Below are 24,176 nucleotides of genomic sequence, written 5' to 3' on the forward strand. Positions count from 1 at the left end.
TAGTTTCCTCAGTTCCCAAACGTTTATTGAGTGTTGTTAAAAGAAAAGGTGATGTAATACAGTGGTGAACATGCCCTTTCCCAACTACTTTGGCACATGTTGCAGCCATGAAATTCTGAATTAATTATTTGCAAAAAAATAAATAAAGTTTATGAGTTCGAACATCAAATATCTTGTCTTTGTAGTGCATTCAACTGATAGGTTGATTGATTGATTAATTGATTGTATTTGTAGTGCATTCAACTGAATATGGGTTGAAAAGGATTTGCAAATCATTGTATTCCGTTTATATTTACGTCTAACACAATTTCCCAACTCATATGGAAACGGGGTTTGTAAATATATCGTTATTATAGTTTTTTTTTTCTTCTGTCTGAGCGTGTTTACGCTTGGATTGTTTTTGTTAAATGCATATTGCAAAGAAAGTGGAAGTGTCTTTGTCCACCGGTGGAGTGTCGACACAACTCCTCCCACCCGGGGAACAACTCCTCCCACCGGGGAACAACTCCTCCCACCCGGGAAACGTTAAGCCAGACCAGGTCTCAGTCGGCAGCTCCGTGGGACTGCGGTCCTCCCGCTTCTTCCTCCGCACCATGCGTGGCACCAGGGCGGGGACATGTCTACGGCGATGATAGACTCCGGTATGAGAAAGTTTAGTGTTTTATTTTCTTATTTCCGCCGAGGATGTTCCCGCGAACGACAGCTAATTTAAGCTAACTGGCTAGCCACCGGGCTAAAGGAAGTGGGTCGGAAACTAGCCGTCATTTTGGGCAGGAATTCGTCTAAAATGTGATAAATCTCACACACTAATGTATTAAAATGTCAGACACAATCTTAAAGGATTATTCCAATATCAAATGACAAAGATGCTACGGGATCGCTGGTGTTGTGATGCTAGCAGACAAGAATGCGTGTGATGCTAATAAAGTGCGGTTATGTCCACACTATTTCAGTCATTGAGACTCCATCTCAGTCTTCATTTGCGTCTTTTTTTAAATAAAATGTGCTCCATTTTCTGTTAATTTAACGTGTCTATCCCCGCTGCTGCCAGGAAGTAGGACACGGCGTGTTTATGGCCCATTGTTGTATTGATAAATAGAGTCGGTTGTGTAATATTGAACTTTGTGCATCAGTGTTTAAAAACCCCCCAAAAAACAGAAAGACTGATGTAAGAGATGACGTCAGCGTCTAATAAAGAGACATATTATCTGTCAAAATTGCAGATCAATTCCACCTTTGGTGTTTGGGTCAGTGGAACTCGTTTTCATTTTTTTTGTTAAAAGAAAAATGATAAAAACTAATTAATTTTTCCAAACTGAGACTCACTGACTGTGGCTCAATTTCTGTGAAGAACATATATCAGAATACATGTTTAATGCATACTTGCCAACCCTCCCGATTTTCAAGGGGAGACTCCCAAATTTCAGTGTCCATCCCGAAAATCTCCCGGGGCAAACATTCTCCCGAATTCTCCCGATTTCCACCCGGACAACAATATTGGTGTCGCGCCTTTAGCGTCCTCTACAACCTGCCGTCACGTCCACTTTTCAAACAGCGTGCCGGCCCAGTCACATAATGTATGCGGCTTTTACACACACATAAGTGAATGCAAGGCATACTTAAACAACAGCCATACAGGCCGTACAAACAATGTTAACACTGTTACAAATACGCGCCACACTGTGAACCCACACCAAACAAAAATGTAGGGGTGTAACAGTACACAAAAATTTTGTTTCGGTACGTACCTCGGTTTAGAGGTCACGGTTCGGTTCATTTTCGGTACAGTATAAAAACAAACAAATATAATTTTTGGGGTTATTTTTGTACCAAATTTGTAAACAATGGCTATATCCTTTTAATATTGGGAACACTATAATAATTCTGCCCACGTTAATCCACATTAAACTGCCTCAATTTGTTGCTTTGATTAAATAAAATGACAGAACTTTTCTTCTACATATAAAAAGTGCAACATTAAACAGTTTCAAGTCAACTCATCATGCTTGATTTATTACAGCCTGTAGTTGACTTTTATTATGTAAATGTTATATTTTTGTCAACATGTGATAGCAGGCACTCTGCCATTCAAAACTAGGCTGCTACATTACTAATGATCAATGTAACTATAGCAGAAAAATAGTACAATAGCAATAGGAGAGACTATTCATCCTGAAAATCTATGGAGTTCATGTTAGTTCATGTGAAATAACAGACAGACAGGGCTTTGCTACACCTTACGCACGCACACACAGCAAAATGAGCTAACGTAACGCTAAAAGCTAATTAGCCTTCACATCACCTCAAGCCAGAACTGTGAACTGCAGTTTAATTTTCTAAAATGTCAACGGGCTCATACTGATGTTTGTAATAGTTGTGACTGGAAAGTGTTTTTTATAATTTGGGGAGCGTACGATGTCCGCTGCTAAACACATGTCTGCTCGACAATGAAGCATTTACAACATGCGTTCTGAATACGCACTGCTGATTGGCTGTTACATCGCTCCGATTGGCTTTGTATGTAACCAATCAGAAGGTTGTGTGGGCGGGCAAATGCTGGATGCTCACTGCTCAGACAGAGGCAGAAAGCAGAGCAGCTTCTTAAGACTTTAGAATACAAACTCGTTCGATACACCCTCGTACCGAACTGAAACCCCCGTACCGAAACGGTTCAATACAAATACACGTACCGTTACACCCCTACAAAAACGACAAACACATTTCGGGAGAACATCCGCACCGTAACACAACATAAACACGACAGAACAAATACCCAGAAGCCCTTGCAGCACTAACTCTTCTGGGACACTACAATATACACTCCCCGCTACCACCAAACCTCCGAATTCAGAGGTCTCAAGGTTGGCAAGTATGATTTAATGACCACACATACACCCCCCTTCACATTTGTATTACATATAATAGAATAGAATGGACTTTATTATCATTATATTTGCATAAAATGAGAAATATGGGGTGAAATAAATAACAGAAGAGGTAATAAAGGAAAAAACTAACAAATTAAATAAAAAGACTACTATCCAAAAAAATAATAAACAATCCTGTACAATATACAAAACACAATAGAATACAAAATACTGCACAATATACAGAACAAGACAAGAGTACTGAAGTAATAAATAACAATCAGTGTCGGACGTATTGCACTCAAAAGGTAATATTGCACAGTAAGGTATTAGGGCCGGATATTGTGTAGGGGGAAATTATCATTGTTATAAGTTAGAGTTCAACATGGCGACAGCTCTGGGAAAGAAGCTGTCTCTGAGCCTGTTTGTTCTGGCTCTGATGCACCTGTAGCCCCTGCCCCATGGTAGCAGGTGGAACAGGTGGAAGCCAGGGTGTGTGCTGTCTTTGGTGATGCTTTTCTTTTTTAATATATTTAAGATGTGGAAATTGATGTTCTGTGTAACACACACACAGCAGGCCAAGACAGGAGGAGGACGGAGAGTAGGTACACAGAACATCAGAGGGTCAAATGTGCGAAAAAATGAGAGCAGACGGTGTTGACAAACAATGTTGCAACCTTGTGTGGGAACCACAGGTACAGAAACACAATAAAAGAATCCCTGCGGGATGCAGAAACTGGCAGAGAAATTTTCCCTGCAACGTTGATATTGTTTTTACTCAGCCAGCGTTTCTGGGTTTGATGGACCCGTTGCATTTTGTGATGTTTATGGGGATAAGGTAAACATCTGTTCAGTATTTTAACATAAAAGTGTTTGATTGTGAGGCATTAAAACCCACAAAATGCAACGGGTCCATCAGACCCACAAACGCTGCCTGAGTATCAACAATATGAACATAACACAAGGTTTAAACCAGTATTTTTCAACCACTGTGCCGCGGCATACTAATGTGTTGTGACATATTGTCTGCTGGGCCGTGGGAAATTATGCAACTTCTCCTAATTGGTCCCAGAAATAGTGTTTGCAAACCAATTATTATAATCTGCAAATAGTGTGCCGTTGCTTATTGTCTGTACTTTGTAAAACTCGACAGGGTAACCACGTAATACTCCATGTCAGTAAGAAACATGATGTCACCTACCTAGGTTCCATTCTAGAAGCTAATCTTTCCTGTGATAAAATGGCAACCTAGGTACTCAAAAAGGTCAATCAACAAAGGAGATTTCTCTACAGAATCTCCTCTCTGGTCAACAAAAGCACCATGAAGATTCTAGCCGGAATTTTCATTCAATCCCTTTTGGATTACACATGCACCTCCTGGTACCCCAGCACCTCCAAAACCCTCAAATCTAGACTCCAAACATCCCAGAACAAGCTAGTCAGGTTACTTCTAGACTTCTAGACCTCCACCCCAGATCACACCTGACTCCAACCCACTTCTCCAAAGTGGGCTGGCTCAGGGTGGAGGACAGAGTAAAACCTTTTGCACTGAGCTTAGTCTATAAAATGTATATTTTCTATATTCATAAATGTGCATTGTGTCATGTTACAAATTTACAACATATATAACAAAAGGCAACTTCCTTTCAAGCTTATTTTTGTGTCCATTGGGTCAGGCGAAAGTTAAGTCGGAGAAAATGCAGTCGTTTATAAATAACTTCATGTTTCTCTGCGGCCCGGTAGCAAATGTGTCACTGACTGGTACCGGTCCCCGGACCACTGGTTGTAAATGACTGGTTGGCAGGTGTGAACAAACACAAGTCAACAATCGCCACCAATGTGTTAAAGAACAACACAGAAAGCAGACTAAAAGAACACTTCCTGCACCAGCAGTTTTAGCTAATAAGATTTTTTTTTTTACTGTCTACGAGTCTTTGTGATCAAATAGTACATGCATTTATTTGGCCATTTTATTAAATTTTGAAAGCATTGCCTTGGAAAAAACTATCAGAGTTTTCATGCAAAGTGTCACCTCACTGGTTGCTAGCAGGAAATAGGAAGATAGTGCAGGACCATTTATTTTATCTGTTTAGATTTAACATATTGATATTGAAGACTACCCTTTTAAGGCAATTATCTACATCCATCCATCCATTTTTACAGCTTGTCACTCTCAAGGGTAGTGGCGGTTGCCGGAGCCTATCCCAGCTGCACTCATATGTATGTATTATAAAAACATTGTAGTATTGCACATCCATTAGTTTTAACATTCTAAGGCAGGGGTGTCAAACAGGTTTTATGCGGCCCGTGGGATGAGTTTGCTAAGTATAAAAACGAGCCAAAATTTTGGAATGAAAGAAACTGCTGTTCTGAATGTGTCCATTAGATGTCGCAATAACAATTCTTTGTATCTTTGTAGATCATGCTACATATGTAAAAGAAATAAAAACTAAACCACATGTTAGTGCACAAGTGGAGGAAAATGAGCAAACTACATCCTGTAATTTGATTTTGATATCTTTTTTTTAATCTTGATAGATTGAAAATTAACACCAAATGAGTTGACTGATGAACATTATCACATAGTTTAGTCAGAACGTATTAATAATGCCAAATAAAGATAGAATAACATGTAAGTGTAAAAACAACACACAATATGATATGTACATTTTCAGAATGTGCTTGTTCTGTTTTTAAACAAAGAAAACAATCTGACGTTGACTTAATTTTTAAGTTACCGTGCCGTGATTTTACCAGACCGGCCCACTTGGGAGTAGATTTTTCTGGACTCCCCTGTTCTGAAGCTATTTGAACTCTCAGAGTCATTCACCTGATCGCCATGTTCAGGTCAGCACCCCACCTTAAATAGATGGAAACTGTCCGCCAGGATGAAAATACTAACTTGTAGCTCCGTGTGTTACGGTAGACATGTTTAAAACAACACACACACACCAGCCTAGAGCAGACAGGGCATATTAAGTCCACAGTGTTGTTTAAGGAAGTTCTGAAATGAAGAAATATTTTTTGAAAATGTATGTTCAGTTTAGTATGTAATATAAAATAATAATAATATAAAATCTCTTTTGTTTAAACAAAGCCCTAATAAATTCCAGGTTCTCTTTACTAGTAGGTGAATAAACATCCCTATTAAGTAATTGAGGAAATACATTTTTTTATTACCCCTCACTGCACAGTAGCACGAATTGCACAATGTTTGACTCCTACTGATGAAGCATTTCCATTGCACAGTATTGTTCTTTTTAAAGTCGTTCATTTCATCCTTGACCGCCCATGTTTATTTCCTGTCCAAGCGCACTGCTTCAATGGCATTTCACTGTTTTCCGTCAGTTATCCCGACCCAACGAGGGCACACCTCTTGTGTCCTTCCTGTTCCACGTCAAACAGATCTAATGCTGCTTACTTTCACCTTTTACAGCGCTGACTTGACTTGACTAGAAAATGCAGCTGGGGAGGTCGGTTTTTGTCTGGTTTAAGTCCGGGGCGCCTGAAAGGCTGGTGTAGAGTTAATTTCCTGACCAAAAGAGCATGGCTTTTCTTTGCAGGAGTAGCCCAGCCAGCTGTGTTGTCCTGCCAAGCTGCAGAAGACAGAGGCAATGCTGTCTCACCCATTAGTTGCAACCTATTTAGGATGCTGAGACTCTAACTCGAAGCGCTCTCTGGACACTACATTTGGTAAACATGCACAGAAAGATAAATGCAGTAGCTGCAACTGCATGTTAATTATTGTGGGTTAATTAGTGATGTAACTGTTAATTATAGTGGGACTTGCACCCCGTTATTTTGTGCAGGTGTACTTCATCTTGTCAGGGAATTTTTGGTTCATTATTGATTCCTCCCTTCTGCTCTTTGCCCACAGATAAACTGTCAGACAAGAAAAAGGGAAGCTTGGAAGGGCAAAAGACTTCCAACAGTGGGACGCACATCACTCGAGCACATTACGACCCTGAGAGGTAAAGTGTTCCTAAGTAATTGCATTATTCCGTTTACAGAAGCAAGCTCATACCAAAGGCATTCTAATGAAAGACTATTGGAGTGTTTTGTCACTGAGACTCACTAAATAGGATGCAAATTTGCTATTTTGCAATCTACGGTTAAAACTGTGTGTGAAAATGTAAAGACTATGCAATGTTTCCCAGGTAACTGCAGTCCCTTGTGGCGCTTAAAGGGGACCTGCACTTTTTTTCCCATTCACAATCCCTATCGGACAGGAACACATGTTTTTTGATTTTTTTTTTATGCATTCTAAGTTAGTAAAATCTTTGAGGTGGCGACTTGTCCAAGGTGTACCCCGCCTTCTGCCCGATTGTAGTTGAGATAGGCACCAGCGACCCCAAAGGGAAATAAGCGGTACAAAATGGATGGATAAATAAGTTAGTAAAATACAGCAAGTACAAAGTGGTTGAAAATGGGAGGACACTGTTCCGCCCTTAAAGCCTTTAAAAAACCGCCAACAGTACTCCATTTACATCTCGTGACCTAGATACTGACCAATTATTTGCAATATTGTTCTTATAAGCGATAACACAGAGAAACTCATTTTAGCGGCGCATTGATCACAGAGCGCTGACCGGCTTATCCTGCTATGTTGATACATTGAGCTGGCGAACTGCTGCTGTTGTTGCATTGCTTCTGAGCTGGTGAAAGTTCATTCTCGAATACAAATCATGCCTCTCGCCTGGGTAGTTCAAGGACGTGGCCCAAGAACCGCGTATCGTATTTTTCGGACTATAAGTCGCAGTTTTTTTTCATAGTTTGGCCGGGGGTGCTACTTATACTCAAGAGCGACTTATGTGTGAAATTATTAACACATTACCGTAAAATATCAAATAATTAGGGCTGCAACTAACGATTAATTTGATAATCGATTAATCTGTTGATTATTACTTTGATTAATAATCGGATAAAAAAAGACAAACCACATTTATATCCTTTCCAATACTTTATTTTAAAAAACCCGCATACTGGCACCATGTCCTTTCGACGTGCCAAACATAGAAATAACAAGGCAAGGGTTAGAAAAATTTTATTTTTTTATAAAGTGCACCATTGTCATGCACAATAGCAATCATTTTGCTTAGGGGAATATCAAACCTGCCTACTACCTATTCCAACCACTCTGCAATGTTGGATGCTGAATGTCTTTCCTCTAGTGGCATGGTCGTAAGGCAGATTGACTTCATGTTCCATTCGTCTCCAATGTAGTGGCATGTATTGCCAAGGTGGCTACACTTGTCCACACATCAGTGATCAGAAGAATTTTGCTCTGGGTGGCTTTAATGTCAGTTTACACAGCTTGAAATGTCTGCTCATACTTCCTCTCCATCAGTTTCGTAAAATGGGTCCTCGAGGGAAGAGTGTAACCAGGTTTGAGAACGTAAATCATTTTTCTGAAACCGTCATCCTCCACCATTGATAGTGGCCTCATGTCAGTTAGCAACATATTTAGGACACTATCAGTAAATGCAGCCGCTTGCTGTGGTGTGCACACCTTCCTTTGTACCAAGTCTAATGCTGGCTTCTTTCTTTCTGAAATGAGAGAAACCATATCATGAACGTACATAGTAGCAACATTTACATGTAACTCAATACATACTTAGTTGATTTATTTAATAATTTCTGATGTAAAAGGCACATTTTTTCATATCATGGTGACTGCTGCCTTGTTTTTGTTGTTATATTTTTATTTTTACTGTTATATTTTTATTCTTACATTGCTTTTTTATTTCTATTCTTATTGTAATTTTTTTTAATTTTCTTTCCATTTAAACCCCAGTTATTTACTTTTTAAATGCGATGTCAATTCTGTACGCTGCTGGAAACTCTCTGAGGGAATCAATAAAAGTAATTATCTATCTATCTATCTATCTATCTATCTATATATCTATCTAATTACACCACCACGTTAAAAAAAAGCTACATGAAATAAATGGACATTGAGGATGCAGCGTACAACATAAATAACACAGAAATGTAACTCATCAGATCAGAACTGGGTCAGATATTGTAGACCTTTCTGTTGTGAATAATAAAGGATTCATTTTAGGCTGCCTGTGAATAATAGCATGAAATATTCCAGCACTTTCATAACATTTATATTACTAAAGCGTCACACAAATATAATATAGCTTTATTGGGTCTGGCTACATTGATCCATTATGAAACCAACCTGATATATTTCTGTCCGTTTATTGCCTTAAACAAATCACCTCGTTAACAATATATTAAAAACACACAAAGACGGACACAACGGATCAATGTACTTGGACTGTGGACTTAAAAAGTTACGTACCGTGAGTTCTCTTCATCCATGGATCCAACATGCTTCCTCTTAAGGTGCTGCCGAAGCGATGTCGTAGTTCCGTGCCACGTGAGGTCGATGCTGCACGTTTTGCAGGAAACGGTCTTCTTTGCAGTCTTTAGGATGAAGAATTCCCACACTTTTGACGACTCAGGTCGTAGACTTTTCTCCATTGCACTTACACTATCGCTCCTGCATACATCCAACGAATCGATGACTAAATTAATCGCCAACTATTTTTATAACCGATTTTAATCGATTTAATCGATTAGTTGTTGCAGCCCTACAAATAATATTATTGATCTCATTCACGTAAGAGACTAGACGTATAATATTTCATGTCATTTATGGATTAGGGGTGACAGATTGTTTGTAAAGATATAGCATGTTCTATATGTTCTAGTTATTTGAATGACTCTTACCATAATATGTTAGGTTAACATAGCAGTTGGTTATTTATGCCTCATATAACCTACACTTATTCAGCCTGTTGTTCACTATTCTTTATTCATTTTAAATTGCCTTTCAAATGTCCATTTTTGGTTTTGGGTTTTATCAAATAAATTTCCCCAAACAATGCGATTTATACTCCAGTGCGACTTATACATGTTTTTTTCTTCTTTATTATGCATTTTCGGCATGTGGGACTTATACTCCGGAGCGACTTGTACTCTGATAAAATACCGTAGTTGGTAAACTTTGACTTTCAATTTAGACTTGGAGATGGTGAGAAAGACACAAAACTAAGGTTGTTCGCAGCACCTTTTTGTTTTTGTCTTTTTTGAACCCTTTGTGAGAATAATGAATCCCAATGAGAGCAGACATTGTACAGTAAGTGATGTTTTTTTATATTATTATTATCGTAGGAAAAAAAACGTTTGATCTGTTCACATTAACCCACCTTTAGTACAGTATGGGTAATATCACCTTATCTCTGCCATTTTTTATAAGTTAAAGGTTATCTGAGATATTTTTTAATGTTGTTGTATGTACCTGGGTTACGCACATTTCCTCATAACGGCCCCATTATTCATCTAACATTTATCGTGCACCCCTAGAATAAAATAACACAATTAACAATACCCAAAATATGTCGAGCTGCATTCAGTTTTTCAATTTCCAGCAGCCATTTCGGCCAATAAAGAAGACATACAAGCCGGAACAGTAGATCCGTCATTTGTTTACCTATTGCAGACCTCATGAGTGACATTAACAGGCAGTAGTTAATTTTCTATTGGTCCACTGCACGTTTTTATATTTAAAATCCTCTATGACGCAAAGTCTGGGAAGCTGAGAAATGTACTAACCTGACTGGGCTATTCTGTGTCAGTACTGTTTACACAGAACAGCAACACAGGCTGAGAACATGTCCTCATTTGCAGGCGGTGGGAAAAATGTTACATAATGGAATGTGGAATAAATACAAATTTAAGACACAATCCTCTCAAAACCTATGATTATCCCAGCTGGTCGATTGTGAAAAGTGCATCCAGTTCTAGAAGAAACAAGAACAGAGTGGATGAGGAGGAAAAAAAGATGACAAATGCAAAAATATTGTCTTTCCACATGTATCATGTCCACCCGAGAAACTCAGAAGAACTTTTCACCAACACAACATCCAAGTACACTTCGAGCAAGGCAATACCCTGAGACAGAGACTGGTGCATCCTAAAGACCGGACACCCTATAGCCACAAAAACAAGCTGGTGTATGCTATCCTGTGTAATATTGAATGCACTGCTTCATATATTGGAGAAACAAAACAACTAACAAGCCGATGCATGGCACAGCAACAATGGGTAAAGTCTTTAGGCCAAGACTCAACTGTCTACCTGCACCTCAGGGAGAAAAAGCACTCCTTTGAGAACAAAAATGTACAGATTCTGGAAAGATAGGACGGATGGTACGAAATACGAGTGAGGGAAGCCATCTGTCAAGGTTGAAGAATCATCCCCGAACAGAGGAGGTGGTCTGCAGCACCATCTATATCCCACGTACAACACTGTCCTTTCAACCATTCCTAAAATACTCTGCAATTTTAGCCTCCAACAAATAACAGGAGTTACAAACTTTCTGGTCACAGACGCTCCTTTGTGCCATTTGTTTACAACTGAATGGAATGTCACCGTGGGTGATTCTGACTATTTTGGGCGGTTTGTGGTCGATCCACAGCGGTCGTTCTGCCACACACTTTTGTCAATCCTAACGAGGGGAAATTACACTTCAACACAGTTGTTGGCTTTGACAGTAGGAATGCTCGTTTGCATCAAAACAGTTGTTTTTCTCACCACGATAGGGCGAAATCATCCTTGCCCAGGCACACCATGCTGGTATTGGAGTATATATATGTGGGGTTTTGGCACCAGCCGCTAGACCTGACCAATCTCAAACTAGATCTGACCAATCTAAGTGGATGAGCATAACCTGATGAAGCATACTTGGACGAGAGGCGAAATGTCTGAGACTTAGACTTCCTTTTTATTGTCATTCAAATTTGAACTTTACAGTGCAGATAAGAACACAATTTTGTTGCATTAGCTCATGGTAGTGCAGGGTAAAAAAGCAATAAGGTGCAGATATAAATACATAGATTACTGTACAGAAAAATATATTGCACTTTTGCATATGCATCCACGTTTATTGATGTATGTTATATTGTCTTTATATTCCAGCGAGTTAATCCATTTTGGGGGGAATTGCGGGGATTATTATGATGCGTTCAAGAGTCTTTTTTTTTTTTTAAGACAAACCAAACAGTCCAGTTGCGTGAATGCCCTCAGATGCCATACTCCATGCATAAATATTGAAGTACGGTGTATCCAAACCACTGTGCCATGCCATGTCCGTGTGCTGTGAGAAATTTGTATCGACAACGATTCGATTTGAATCATAATTTGTGGTTGCCGATACGATTCAGGGATTATATTCGATTATCTTGAACGAAAAAGTCTGAATCGATTCAGTGAGTTCAAGTCAATTCTGTAACTTTGTTGCCAAAAATTGAACCTGTGAAGTAAATACCACGTTCACGTCACTGCAGGTGAAGATTCCAATATTCCTGTTATTTCTTGTAAGGGATTTAGGTATACATTAATTAGGGCTCTAAACAATCACGTAAACAACAATTAATGGCCGATGCATTCACATCTTTTTTGCTTCATCCAACTTTAAATTGAATGAACTAGAGGAAACCTATTCTGCTCTTGTGTTCAGTATTCAAGGAATTTTCAATAAAACCAACATTTTAGCAGTAGATGCACCTGCACTACTCATTTTGTATATCAACATAAAAATAATACAATAACAATGTCAAAAATAAAGTGCGGGCAACATCTCTTCATGATGAATTAACAGTAGGTTTTAACTGCTACTTTTTCCTGTTGTTTTTCAACATAGAACTAATACAAAATGTGTATATATATATATGTATATATATATATATAAAGGGAAGTTTAACCAAATGTCTTCAGGTCAAATTAGCAGTGGTTTGAACTAGGGCTGGGCGATATAGCCTTTTTTTAATATCTCGATATTTTTAAGCCATATCGCGATATTTTGCCTTGGCCTTGAATGAACACTTGATGCATATAATCACAGCAGTATGAAGATTCTAGGTGTCTACATTCAAACATTCTTCTTCATACAGCAATAATATATGCTACTTTCAAACTTTCATGCAGATAATGAAATCACAACTAAGTCAATTTAGCAAAACTTTATTTATTAAACAGTTATTAAGCAGTGGCACAAACGTTCATGTCATTTCCAAAACAGAAAGTGCAAGATGGACCCTATGCTGTTTTTCTTGGGAATTCATTCTTCCTTCAATAGCACCTTGTTTCTCTCGTATTACCACTTGCACGGCTCTGCTAGCATCACAGCTAACGTTACCCATGCTGCTACCTCTCTGCTGGGTGAGGGCGTATACGTATGTGACGTATGAGGTGACAGTATGTGACGTATGTAAGAAGGTGCGCCTGCTTGTCTGTGAGGAGGAGACACAGGAAAGAGCGAGAAGAGCCTGTAGTGTAATGGCCGCAGTTAAAAGCAACTGCGTGAGAACGTATACTCCAATATCACGATATAGTAATTTTCTATATCGCACAGAGACAAACCCGCGATATATCATGTATATTGATATATCGCCCAGCCCTAGTTTGAACTGATGTTTACTACTCCCACTTTAATAAACAGCAGTGCAGTAATATCTAACAAAAGAGCAGGTGTAACCAACTAATACTTTGTGCTGCCAGTGTGTTGTGGAAATTCCATGGCGCCTTACTAGCTGGTTTGAGAGATTTGTCGTGTTGCCGTTGGATTTTACAAATCCTACAAGCAGTTAGCGTGCAAGAGCCTAAATGTTCTCACACACTGGACTGCAATGGTGGCCAATTCCTCATTCGTCTGATTCTATATGGTATCAGAGCGGTAGCCGCATGGGTAATGTTAGCTGTGATGCAAGCGGAGCCGTGCGAGTGGTAATACGAGAGAAAGAAGGTGCGAATCTTGTAACATATGAAGGAAGAATTAATTCGCAAGAAAAACAGCACGGGTCCATCGTCTGTCGGTGGTTTGGCTTCAAGTGGGAATATGTCGAACAGACAACCGTAACTTGTCAAGTATGGGGCATAATTGTGGCTACAAAAAGTAACATTACTGCTAATATGTAGCATCATTTGAAAAGTCACCTGCTAGAGAATGACGAGTGCTTACTCCGCATGTCGACATCTCCATTCGGTGCCATAATAATGTCTACAGGAACCTACCACATAGCGAAGGATGAACACTATTTGATTTCCTATTATACAGCTCATTCTTATTTGACACTTATTGAAATATCTTGTGTGACATCATGCACAAAAGTGCACTTTATTTGTTTTAATCTATTGTAGTGGTGTTCTGTACAAAAAGTGCAATTTAATTTAGTGTTTTTTTGATATGTTGTCTTAGTGACATCATGCACAAAAGTGCACTAATGGCTTGTTTTAAAATGTCTCTGACAATCTTGCACTTTCTGTTTTGGAAATGTCATGAATGTTTGTGCCACTGCTTAATAAATACAGTTTTGCTAAATTGACTTAGTTGTGATTTCCTTCTCTGCATGAAAGTTTAAAATGAGCATATTAATGCAGTATGAAGAAGAATGTTTGAATGTAGACACATAGAATCCTCATACCGGTGGCCATGTACTGCTTGCCTGTGTATCGGCTGGGGACATCTCTGCGCTGCTGATCCGCCTCCGCTTGGGATGGTTTCCTGCTGGCTCCGCTGTGAACGGGACTCTCGCTGCTGAGTTGGATCCGCTTTGGACTGGACTCTCGCGACTGTGTTGGATCCATTGTGGATTGAACTTTCACAGTATCATGTTAGACCCGCTCGACATCCATTGCTTTCCTCCTCTCTAAGGTTCTCATAGTCATTATTGTCACAGACGTCCCACTGGGTCATTATTGTCACCGATGTCCCATTGGGTGTGAGTTTTCCTTGCCCTTATGTGGGCCTACCGAGGATGTCGTGGTGGTTTGTGCAGCCCTTTGAGACACTAGTGATTTAGGGCTATATAAGTAAACATTGATTGATTGATTGATTGATTACATGTATCAAGTGTTCATTCAAGGCTAAGGCAAAATATCGAGATATATATTGTGTATGGCGATATGGCCTAAAAAGATCGAGATACTAAAAAAAGGCCCTATTGTGCTGTCAAATCGCTCCAATGATGTGCCTTGGCTCAATAAAGGTTGGGAAACACTGGAATATAATACTAACACACACTGGTGAAAAGTGAATGGTGTGAAGTTCCTTGCAAAGTTAGCATTGTAACATCCAGGAATACATTCCCAGGCCTTGTTTGTAGTACATTTTTATGTTTTGAGCTGCATCAACTAAGCTCCGCATTCCACTGCTGCCATACTTGAGCTGATCTTCAAAGATGGAGCTAAGTTACAGCATATTAGTGGCCATATTACACCCCTCCCCCCTTTTCTCTCTGCTACATATTGACAACACAGAAATAGAGCTCGACTGCATACCAGCTCTGGTTGCCGTCTGCATTTGGGCAGTTAGCCTGTCTCTCATGACGTCGCATCATTCCGAGACGAGCGCTGTGTTATGTCAGAATGTATCAGGATGCAAACTAGCATGTCAGAAGGGCTGAGCAGAGTCCCCCATCTCACTTTGCCTCTCTTCCCTTTGTTTTTAGCCAGGGCATCTCCAGCCACGAGGACCGGGATGACCTGGTGCGCTTCTCCAGCCACACCACCTCCAACAAAGCACACATTCTAGCCATGCCACAGTTTGGCCTGCGAGACAACCTCATCAGGTGTGAGCTGCTGAAGAATGAGGAACTGTACATTTACCGAGAGCATTTCAGGTAGGTGGCACGCAGGTGGAAGGATTTGACATGAACACACAATGATGTTGCAGGCTTTCTGCGGGTCATTAAAAAACATTAAAAGTAGAGATGTCCGATGATGTTTTTTTGGCGATATCCAATATTGTCCAACTCTTAATTACCGATTCTGATATCAACTGATACATACAGTCGTGCAATTAACACATTATTGTGCCTAATTTTGTTGTGATGCCCCGCTGGATGCATTAAACAAATAAATAATAATACAATTATCATATTAGAACATTTTTTAAATTGTCTTTAATTCGAATTGTCTTTATTTTTTGATTCCTTTGGATGTGCATGAAAATATCTGCGGGAGGATATGTAGGGGAAGTAACCAGACTCAATTCATACGTGAAGCCAGAGTATATTTAAGCCTTTAGCCAAACACACACACACATACATACTATATGTATGTATGTGTATATATATATATATATATATATATATACTAAGACAGAGACTGGCAAATGTGTTATCGCATTAGCTAATGACGCAAGAGTCATTACATCACGATAGCGCGTACAAATATGCATGCTAACACTCCGACAGACATCACACATGGGACACCTTAGTAAATATAAACGGTTTTAGTTATACTGTAAAACTTACAAACATTGCTTGAAATGATTAATGAAGAGTTCATACAAAAATAAGCGCTATGGACGGCTGGAAGACTGAACGGCACGCCGGTAAATGGAAGGACACTGTAGCCCCTGCTATGAGCGAAATCCTCCAACAACCAAAGCACCAACATTGAAATACCCTTTTTTGATTGATTGAGACTTTTATTAGTAGATTGCACAGTACAGTACATATTCCGTACAATTGACCACTAAATGGTAACACCCCAATAAGTTTTTCAACTTGTTTAAGTCGGGGTCCACGTTAATTAATTCATGGTATATATCAGTGGTTCTCAAATGGGGGTACGCGTATCCTTTGGGGTACCTGAAGGTCACCGACGTCCCACTGGGTCATTATTGTCACCGATGTCCCACTGGGTGTGAGTTTTCCTTGCCCTTATGTGGGCCTACCGAGGATGTCGTGGTGGTTTGTGCAGCCCTTTGAGACACTAGTGATTTAGGGCTATATAAGTAAACACTGATTGATTGATTGATTGATGGCAAGGGGTACGTGAAATTTTTTTTTAGATATTCTAAAAATAGCAACAATTAAAAAATCCTTTATAAATACTGTATATTTATTGAATAATACTTCAACAAAATATGAATGTAAGTTCATAAAGTGTGAAAAGAAATACAACAATGCAATATTCAGTGTTGACAACTACATTTTTTGTGGCCATGTTCCATAAATATTGATGATAAAGATTTAGTTTTTTGTGAAGAAATGTTTAGAATGAAGTTGATGAATCCAGATGGATCTCTATTACAATCCCCAAAGAGGGCACTTTAAGTTGATCATTACTTCCATCCATCCATTTACTACCGCTTATTCCCTTTGGGGCTGCGGGGGGCGCTGGTGCCTATCTCAGCTACAATCTATGTGTAGAAATCTTTATTTATAATTGAATCACTTGTTTATTTTTCAACAAGACCACTACAAATGAGCAATATGTTTGCACTGTTATACAATTGAATAAATCAGAAACTGATGACATAGTGCTGTATTTTACTTCTTCATCCAAAAATGCTTTGCTCTGATTCGGGGGTACTTGAATTAAAAAAAATGTTCTCAGGGGGTACATCACTGAAAAAAGGTTGAGAACCACTCATATATATCATATCGTATATCACCCTTTTGTGTTTTTGTTTGTTTTTTTGTAAAATTATTTTTATTACGGCCGCCAATAGAGAAAAATCCTTCAATTTTCTGCTCCATCTTAATAGTTCACAATGCAGGAAAAAAGTATCAATTTTCGCTGGAGTTTCCTACCTATTGTTACGGTTTGTGCGTGTAATATATTGCACAAGATGTCCGCACACTTTCTGCAACCCTAAGTGTCGGCGCTCTTCTAGTATTACGTAAAAACAGAGTGAGTCAGCGTTTGTGGTATTGTGTGTGTGCAAAGCAGCAGCCTGGAGGTGTTAGCATTGACTGTCTCATTTAATATTGAACTTTACAACCAGTCAACAGTGTTTGCACACATACCGCCCCCTGTTGGCAAATCTGTGTATGCAGCTGTAACACGCTCTCTTTCTTCCAGCTTTTTCCTGGGCACGTACAATGTGAACGGGCAGGCACCCAAAGAAAGCCTCCGTCCATGGCTGAGTTGCACCTTGGACCCTCCTGACATGTACTGTGTGGGGTAAGGCACTAGCTTCAGTTACACCCACATCAACACACTGCCCCTCGAAGGTGAACACGGATCAGCTTTTAAGATAAAGCACCCATTGATCCTGCCTACGTTTCAGTTGGCGGCGGTGGAGGAATATAAAAGTCCTGTGGAAAGAACTCATGAGTAAGCGGCTATTTTTTTGTGCTAGCTTTCAGGAGCTGGACCTCAGCAAAGAGGCTTTCTTCTTCAACGACACTCCCAAAGAGCTGGAGTGGACAAAGGCGGTGTCCAAAGCATTGCATCCAGATGCCAAGTATGCCTTAGTAAGAAACACCCTCTTTTTTGCTTTGATCTCAATTTCATAGATGCGTGAACGTTTATGTCAGTACTTTATGTTTTAATAATTTCATTGCGTTGCTTCATTTTTCTTTTATATGGAGAAATGTCCGATATTGGCTTTTTTTGTAGATATTCCGATATTGTCCAACTCTTAATTACCGATGCTGATATCAACCGATACCGATATATACTGTCGTGGAATTAACACATTATTGCGCCTAATTTAGTTGTGACGCCCCTAAGATGCATTAAACAATGTAACCAGGTTTTCCAAAATAAATCAACTCAAGTTATGGAAACAAATGCCAACAAGGCACTGCCATATTTATTATTGAAGTCACAAAGTGCATTATTTATTTAACATGCCTCAAAACAGCAGCTTGGAATTTGGGACATGTTCTCCCTGACAGCATGAGGAGGTTGAGGTGGGCGGGGTAGGGAGTAGTGGGTGGTGTATGTTGTTGCGTCCTGGAAGAGTTAGTGCTGCAAGGGAGTCTGGGTAGTTTTTCTGTTGTGTTACGGTGCGGATGTTCTCCCGAAATGTGTTTGTTGTTTTTGTCTGGTGTGGGTTCAGTGTGGCGCATATTTGTAACAGTGTTAAAGTTGTTTATACGGCCATCCTCAGTGTGACCTGTATGGCTGTTGACCAAGTATGCGTTGCAGTCACTTGTGTGTGTGTGAAAAGCCGTAGATATTATGTGATTGGGCCGGCACGCAAAGGCAGTGCCTTTAAGGTTTATTGGCGCTCTGTACTTCTCCCTATGTCCGTGTACCACTCCGTACAGCGGCGTTTTAAGAAGTCAGAAATGTTACTTTTCGAAACCTATACCGATACTTTCCGATATTACATTTTAAAGCATTTATCGGCCATCTCTTTATGTTCCCCTTTTTTGGTGGCTGCTGAGTCAGGTTTACCAGCTTCTGCTTCCTGTGTTAGGCTGCAGTCAAGCACAAACATATAATGTCATGTGACATCTCTACACTGCGTCCAAGTAAATGAACTGCTTTTCCTAACCAGCAGGTAGCAAGAGTGCATTACTTGTGCACATTCTGCTGGGAGTAAAGAGAGACAAAAGTAAAACTTGCCAATTTTCTCGCATGGCCCAACAATGTTAATGCTTTCTAGTCACTTCCCGCTAGTGTTAAGCCAATGAAATATGATGTAATATGAAGACAAACAAATCTGGAGCTACATCAAATGACATTGACTGGTTTCATTTGATGTTTTCAAAAGATCATAATTTTGTTAACTTAATTATTAAGTTAAAGTACCAATGATTCTCGCACACACACTAGGTGTGGTGAAAGTTGTCCTCTGCATTTGACCTAAGCAGATATACAAAGTATTTCATTGGTTGGAATCTGCGCTTTTGCATACTATACAAGTTACTATTGTGATCTACGTCGCAGCAGCTTAGACGAGGCACTGAGCAGTGTGGGTGGGGAGCGTTTCCACTGAGTGTTTCCAGACCAGCCGGCCTAAAATGTGGGTGTCAGGGACAGACGTGGAAGGAGATTTTTACAACAGAGTTCTAAAGCTTAGTGATATATCAGATTGTAGGTTGGTTTTTTTTTACCCTTCGCGTTCATATTTTGCTGTGTTTGTTGCATTTTTATTGCGTTTCGCTCGATTGTAAAATATGTTGATCGTTCATGTGCTGCCAATTTTCAGTGTTTTATCGTTCATAGTTAATATTGTAAATACCACATTCTTTTTTGTTCAATGTACATTCTGGGCGTCTCATTTAGAAAAAAATTATAAAATTCCATTCCGTTTTTTAAAGTGGTCTGTCGTAACGTTTCTAGCATTCAATCAATCAATCAATCAATGTTTATTTATATAGCCCCAAATCACAAATGTCTCAAAGGACTGCACAAATCATTACGACTACAACATCCTCGGAAGAACCCACAAAAGGCCAAGGAAAACTCACACCCAGTGGGCAGGGAGAATTCACATTCAGTGGGACGCCAGCGACAATGCTGACTATGAGAAACCTTGGAGAGGACCTCAGATGTGGGCAACCCCCCCCCCTCTAGGGGACCGAAAGCAATGGATGTCGAGCGGGTCTAACATGATACTGTGAAAGTTCAATCCATAGTGGCTCCAAGACAGCAGTGAGAGTCCCGTCCACAGGAAACCATCTCAAGCGGATCAGCAGCGAAGAGATGTCCCCAACCGATACAGGCGAGCGGTCCATCCTGGGTCCCGACGAGCGGTCCATCCTGGGTCTCGACCCTGGACAGTCAGTACTTCATCCATGGTCATCGGACCGGACCCCCTCCACAAGGGAGGGGGGGACATAGGAGAAAGAAAAGAAGCGGCAGATCAACTGGTCTAAAAAGGAGGTCTATTTAAAGGCTAGAGTATACAGATGAGTTTTAAGATGAGACTTAAATGCTTCTACTGAGGTAGCATCTCGAACTGTTACCGGGAGGGCATTCCAGAGTACTGGAGCCCGAACGGAAAACGCTCTATAGCCCGCAGACTTTTTTTGAGCTCTAGGAATCACTAATAAGCCGGAGTCTTTTGAACGCAGATTTCTTGCCAGGACATACGGTACAATACAATCGGCAAGATAGGCTGGAGCTAGACCGTGTAGTATTTTATACGTAAGTAGTAAAACCTTAAAGTCACATCTTAAGTGCACAGGAAGCCAGTGCAGGTGAGCCAGTACAGGCGTAATATGATCAAACTTTCTTGTTCTTGTCAAAAGTCTAGCAGCCGCATTTTGTACCAACTGTAATCTTTTAATGCTAGACATTGGGAGACCCGAAAATAATACGTTACAGTAATCGAGACGAGACGTAACAAACGCATGGATAATGATCTCGGCGTCTTTAGTGGACAAAATGGAGCGAATTTTAGCGATATTACGGAGATGAAAGAAGGCTGTTTTAGTAACGCTTTTAATGTGTGACTCAAAGGAGAGAGTTGGGTCGAAGATAATACCCAGATTTTTTACAGAGTCACCTTGTTTTATTATTTGGTTGTCAAATGTTAAAGTTGTATTATTAAATAGAGGTCGGTGTCTAGCAGGACCGATAATCAGCATTTCCGTTTTTTTGGCATTAAGTTGCAAAAAGTTAGCGGACATCCATTGTTTAATTTCATTAAGACACGCTTCCAACTGACTACAGTCCGGCGTGTTGGTCAGCTTTAGGGGCATGGGTGTCATCAGCATAACAGTGAAAGCTAATACCGTATTTGCGTATGACGTCACCTAGCGGCAGCATGTAGATGCTGAAGAGTACAGGGCCAAGGACCGAACCCTGGGGAACTCCACACGTTACCTTAACATAGTCCGAGGTCACACTGTTATAGGAGACGCACTGCATCCTATCAGTAAGATAAGAGTTAAACCATGACAGGGCTGAGTCTGAAATATCAATTCGTATTTTGATACGCTCTAATAAAATATTATGATCGACGGTATCGAAAGCAGCGCTAAGATCGAGGAGCAGCAACATAGATGACGCATCAGAGTCCATCGTTAGCAATAGATCATTAGTCAGTTTTGCGAGGGCTGTCTCAGTCGAGTGATTTGCCCTGAAACCGGATTGAAAGGTTTCACTTAGATTGTTAAACGCTAAGTGCTCATTTAGCTGCTCTGCAACAATTTTTTCGAGGATTTTCGAAATAAAGGGAAGGTGAGACACCGGTCGGTAGTTTACCATGAGGTCTGGATCGAGGTTAGGTCTTTTAAGGAGAGGATGAATAACCGCTTTTTTGAATGCAACGGGAACAGTGCCCGAGGAAAGTGATAAGTTTATAATATTTAGCACTGATGGACCTAATAATACAAAAAGCTCCTTGATAAGTTTCCCAGGAAGTGGGTCAAGTAAACATGTTGTTTGTTTTATTCCATTTACACGTTGTAACAATCCTTCTAATGTTATTTCATCAAAACGAGAGAAACTATTTTGGATATTTGCAGTATCCGCCGTATATACAATCGTATCTGTGTTACTATAACCCCGTTGTAGCTGGGACGCATTGTCTTTAATCTCCTTTCTAATAAGTTCAATTTTCTTATTAAAGAACTTCATAAAGTCATCTGCCGAATGGGTGGAGCTACTGGAAGGAGTCCCTTGTTGGGTTAGCGATGCTACTGTACTAAACAAAAATTTTGGATCGTTTTTATTAATGCGGATGAGATTTGAGTAATAATTAGTTTTAGCTAAGGTAAGCATGCGTTTATAAGTTATTAAACTATCACTCCATGCTTGATGGTGCACCTCAAGTTTAGTCGTGCGCCATTTGCGTTCCAGCTTTCTACATAATAATTTCTGAGCTCTAGTTTCTTCAGTAAACCATGGCGTACGCCTTTTTGGAGCCTTTTTTAACTTCAGCGGTGCTATACTATCAATGGTTTCGCGCAGGGCGTTGTTAAAGTTGTTAGTGAGGTTATCAATAGAGCCCACATACTTTGGGAACGGTGCCATTACCGAGGGCAGTAGGCCCGCAAGAGTCGTCGTTGTGGCAGCATTAATGTTGCGGCTGCTATAGCAGTTATTATTATTATTATTACCTTGCCGAACATGAGTCTGAACTTCGAATTTTATAAGGAAATGATCGGACATTACTTTAGTATACGGGAGTATCATAACTTTGGAGACGGTGATACCTCTGACAAGCACTAGGTCTATCGTATTACCGCTGCGATGCGTCGGTTCATTTATTATTTGTGTAAGACCACAGCTATCAATTATAGTCTGGAGCGCCACGCACGGTGGGTCCAATGGGGTATTCATATGGATATTAAAGTCCCACATTATAATTATATTATCGGCGTGCGTCACTAGATCAGCAACAAACTCTGAGAATTCACTAATAAAGTCCGAATAGGGCCCTGGGGGGCGGTAGATAACGGCCAGGCACAGAGGCAGAGGTGTGGCAGACTTCATAGAAAGCACCTCAAACGATTTATATTTATTATTTAAGTTAGGACTAAAGTTAAAGTTTTCGTTGTATATTAGTGCGACACCCCCTCCCCTTTTGAGGTGACGGGCAATATGCGCATTCGTATAGTTAGGAGGGGATGCCTCATTTATCGCAAAAAAGTCGTCTGGTTTAAGCCAGGTTTCGCTAAGACCGATGACGTTAAGGTTGTTGTCTCTAATGACCTCATTGACTAATAACGTTTTGGGAGACAAAGATCTGATGTTTAGAAAGCCCATATTATAGGTAGTGGGCTGTTTTAAGGAGTTGTTGATAAAATTATCCGTAGTAGCAATATTAATAATGTTGCGTTTATTATGCGCAGTGTACTTAAAATAATTACGACCATATCTAGGAATTGATATGACGGGAATTTTCAGATTGTCTACTTGGCGCTGCGATAAACTGAACGCATCATAATTTGCCACCTCAGTAGAACGCATGTCTAGCTCTGACGAAGTCATAGACACAGTAGAAAAAACATTTTGTGAGTTGTGTATTATTCTACGAAAATTGCTATGTGTACAGGGATCATCCAGCCTGGCACTGGCTAGTTCTAACTTAACTGACTCCATACCCAGGCTAGCAGGCTCTGTAATTGCCTGTGACCGGGCTTGCTCTAGTGCAGTTAGTCAAATGTGGCTCAATGCGAAGTCTATGTTCCGAGACAAGAGGATAGCGCCTTCCTGGTTAGGGTGAAGGCCGTCTCTCCTCAGCAATCAGTCATTATTGTGAAGTTTTGTATTAGTGTTCCTAAAAATAGATATACCAGCCCCCAGACACATTTTTTTCTTTAAACGTGGCCCCCGAGGCAAAATAATTGCCCAGGCCTGGTTCAGATCGTTCATAGCTTTCCAACTAATTGTGTCTGTCAAAAATGTACGTAATGTTTTTTGCATGTTCTTTACTACAGGTGAAGTTGGTGCGCCTGGTGGGCATCATGCTGCTCTTCTACGTGAAAAAGGAGCATGCTCAATTCATCTCGGATGTGGAGGCCGAGTCGGTGGGAACCGGCATCATGGGGCGGATGGTAAGGACGGCTCCAACTGCTCTCCGTTTTGCAGTTTCTC

The 24,176-nt window shown here is 40.2% G+C and overlaps 1 protein-coding gene across 1 annotated transcript in view; it reads left to right on the forward strand.

Annotated features, from left to right (window-relative positions):
* Window positions 1-24,176, forward strand: part of inpp5b (inositol polyphosphate-5-phosphatase B) — a 57,007-nt gene that overhangs the window by 13,334 nt on the left and 19,497 nt on the right. Inside the window, exons 7-11 of the mRNA XM_061914987.1 lie at window positions 6,745-6,838; window positions 15,389-15,559; window positions 17,754-17,855; window positions 18,034-18,148; window positions 24,020-24,136. Of these exons, the coding sequence (XP_061770971.1) occupies window positions 6,745-6,838; window positions 15,389-15,559; window positions 17,754-17,855; window positions 18,034-18,148; window positions 24,020-24,136 (599 nt within the window). The remainder of the gene's footprint in view (window positions 1-6,744; window positions 6,839-15,388; window positions 15,560-17,753; window positions 17,856-18,033; window positions 18,149-24,019; window positions 24,137-24,176) is intronic.

The sequence above is a fragment of the Nerophis ophidion genome, linkage group LG11 (assembly GCF_033978795.1).
Source record: "Nerophis ophidion isolate RoL-2023_Sa linkage group LG11, RoL_Noph_v1.0, whole genome shotgun sequence".
NCBI lineage: Eukaryota > Metazoa > Chordata > Actinopteri > Syngnathiformes > Syngnathidae > Nerophis > Nerophis ophidion.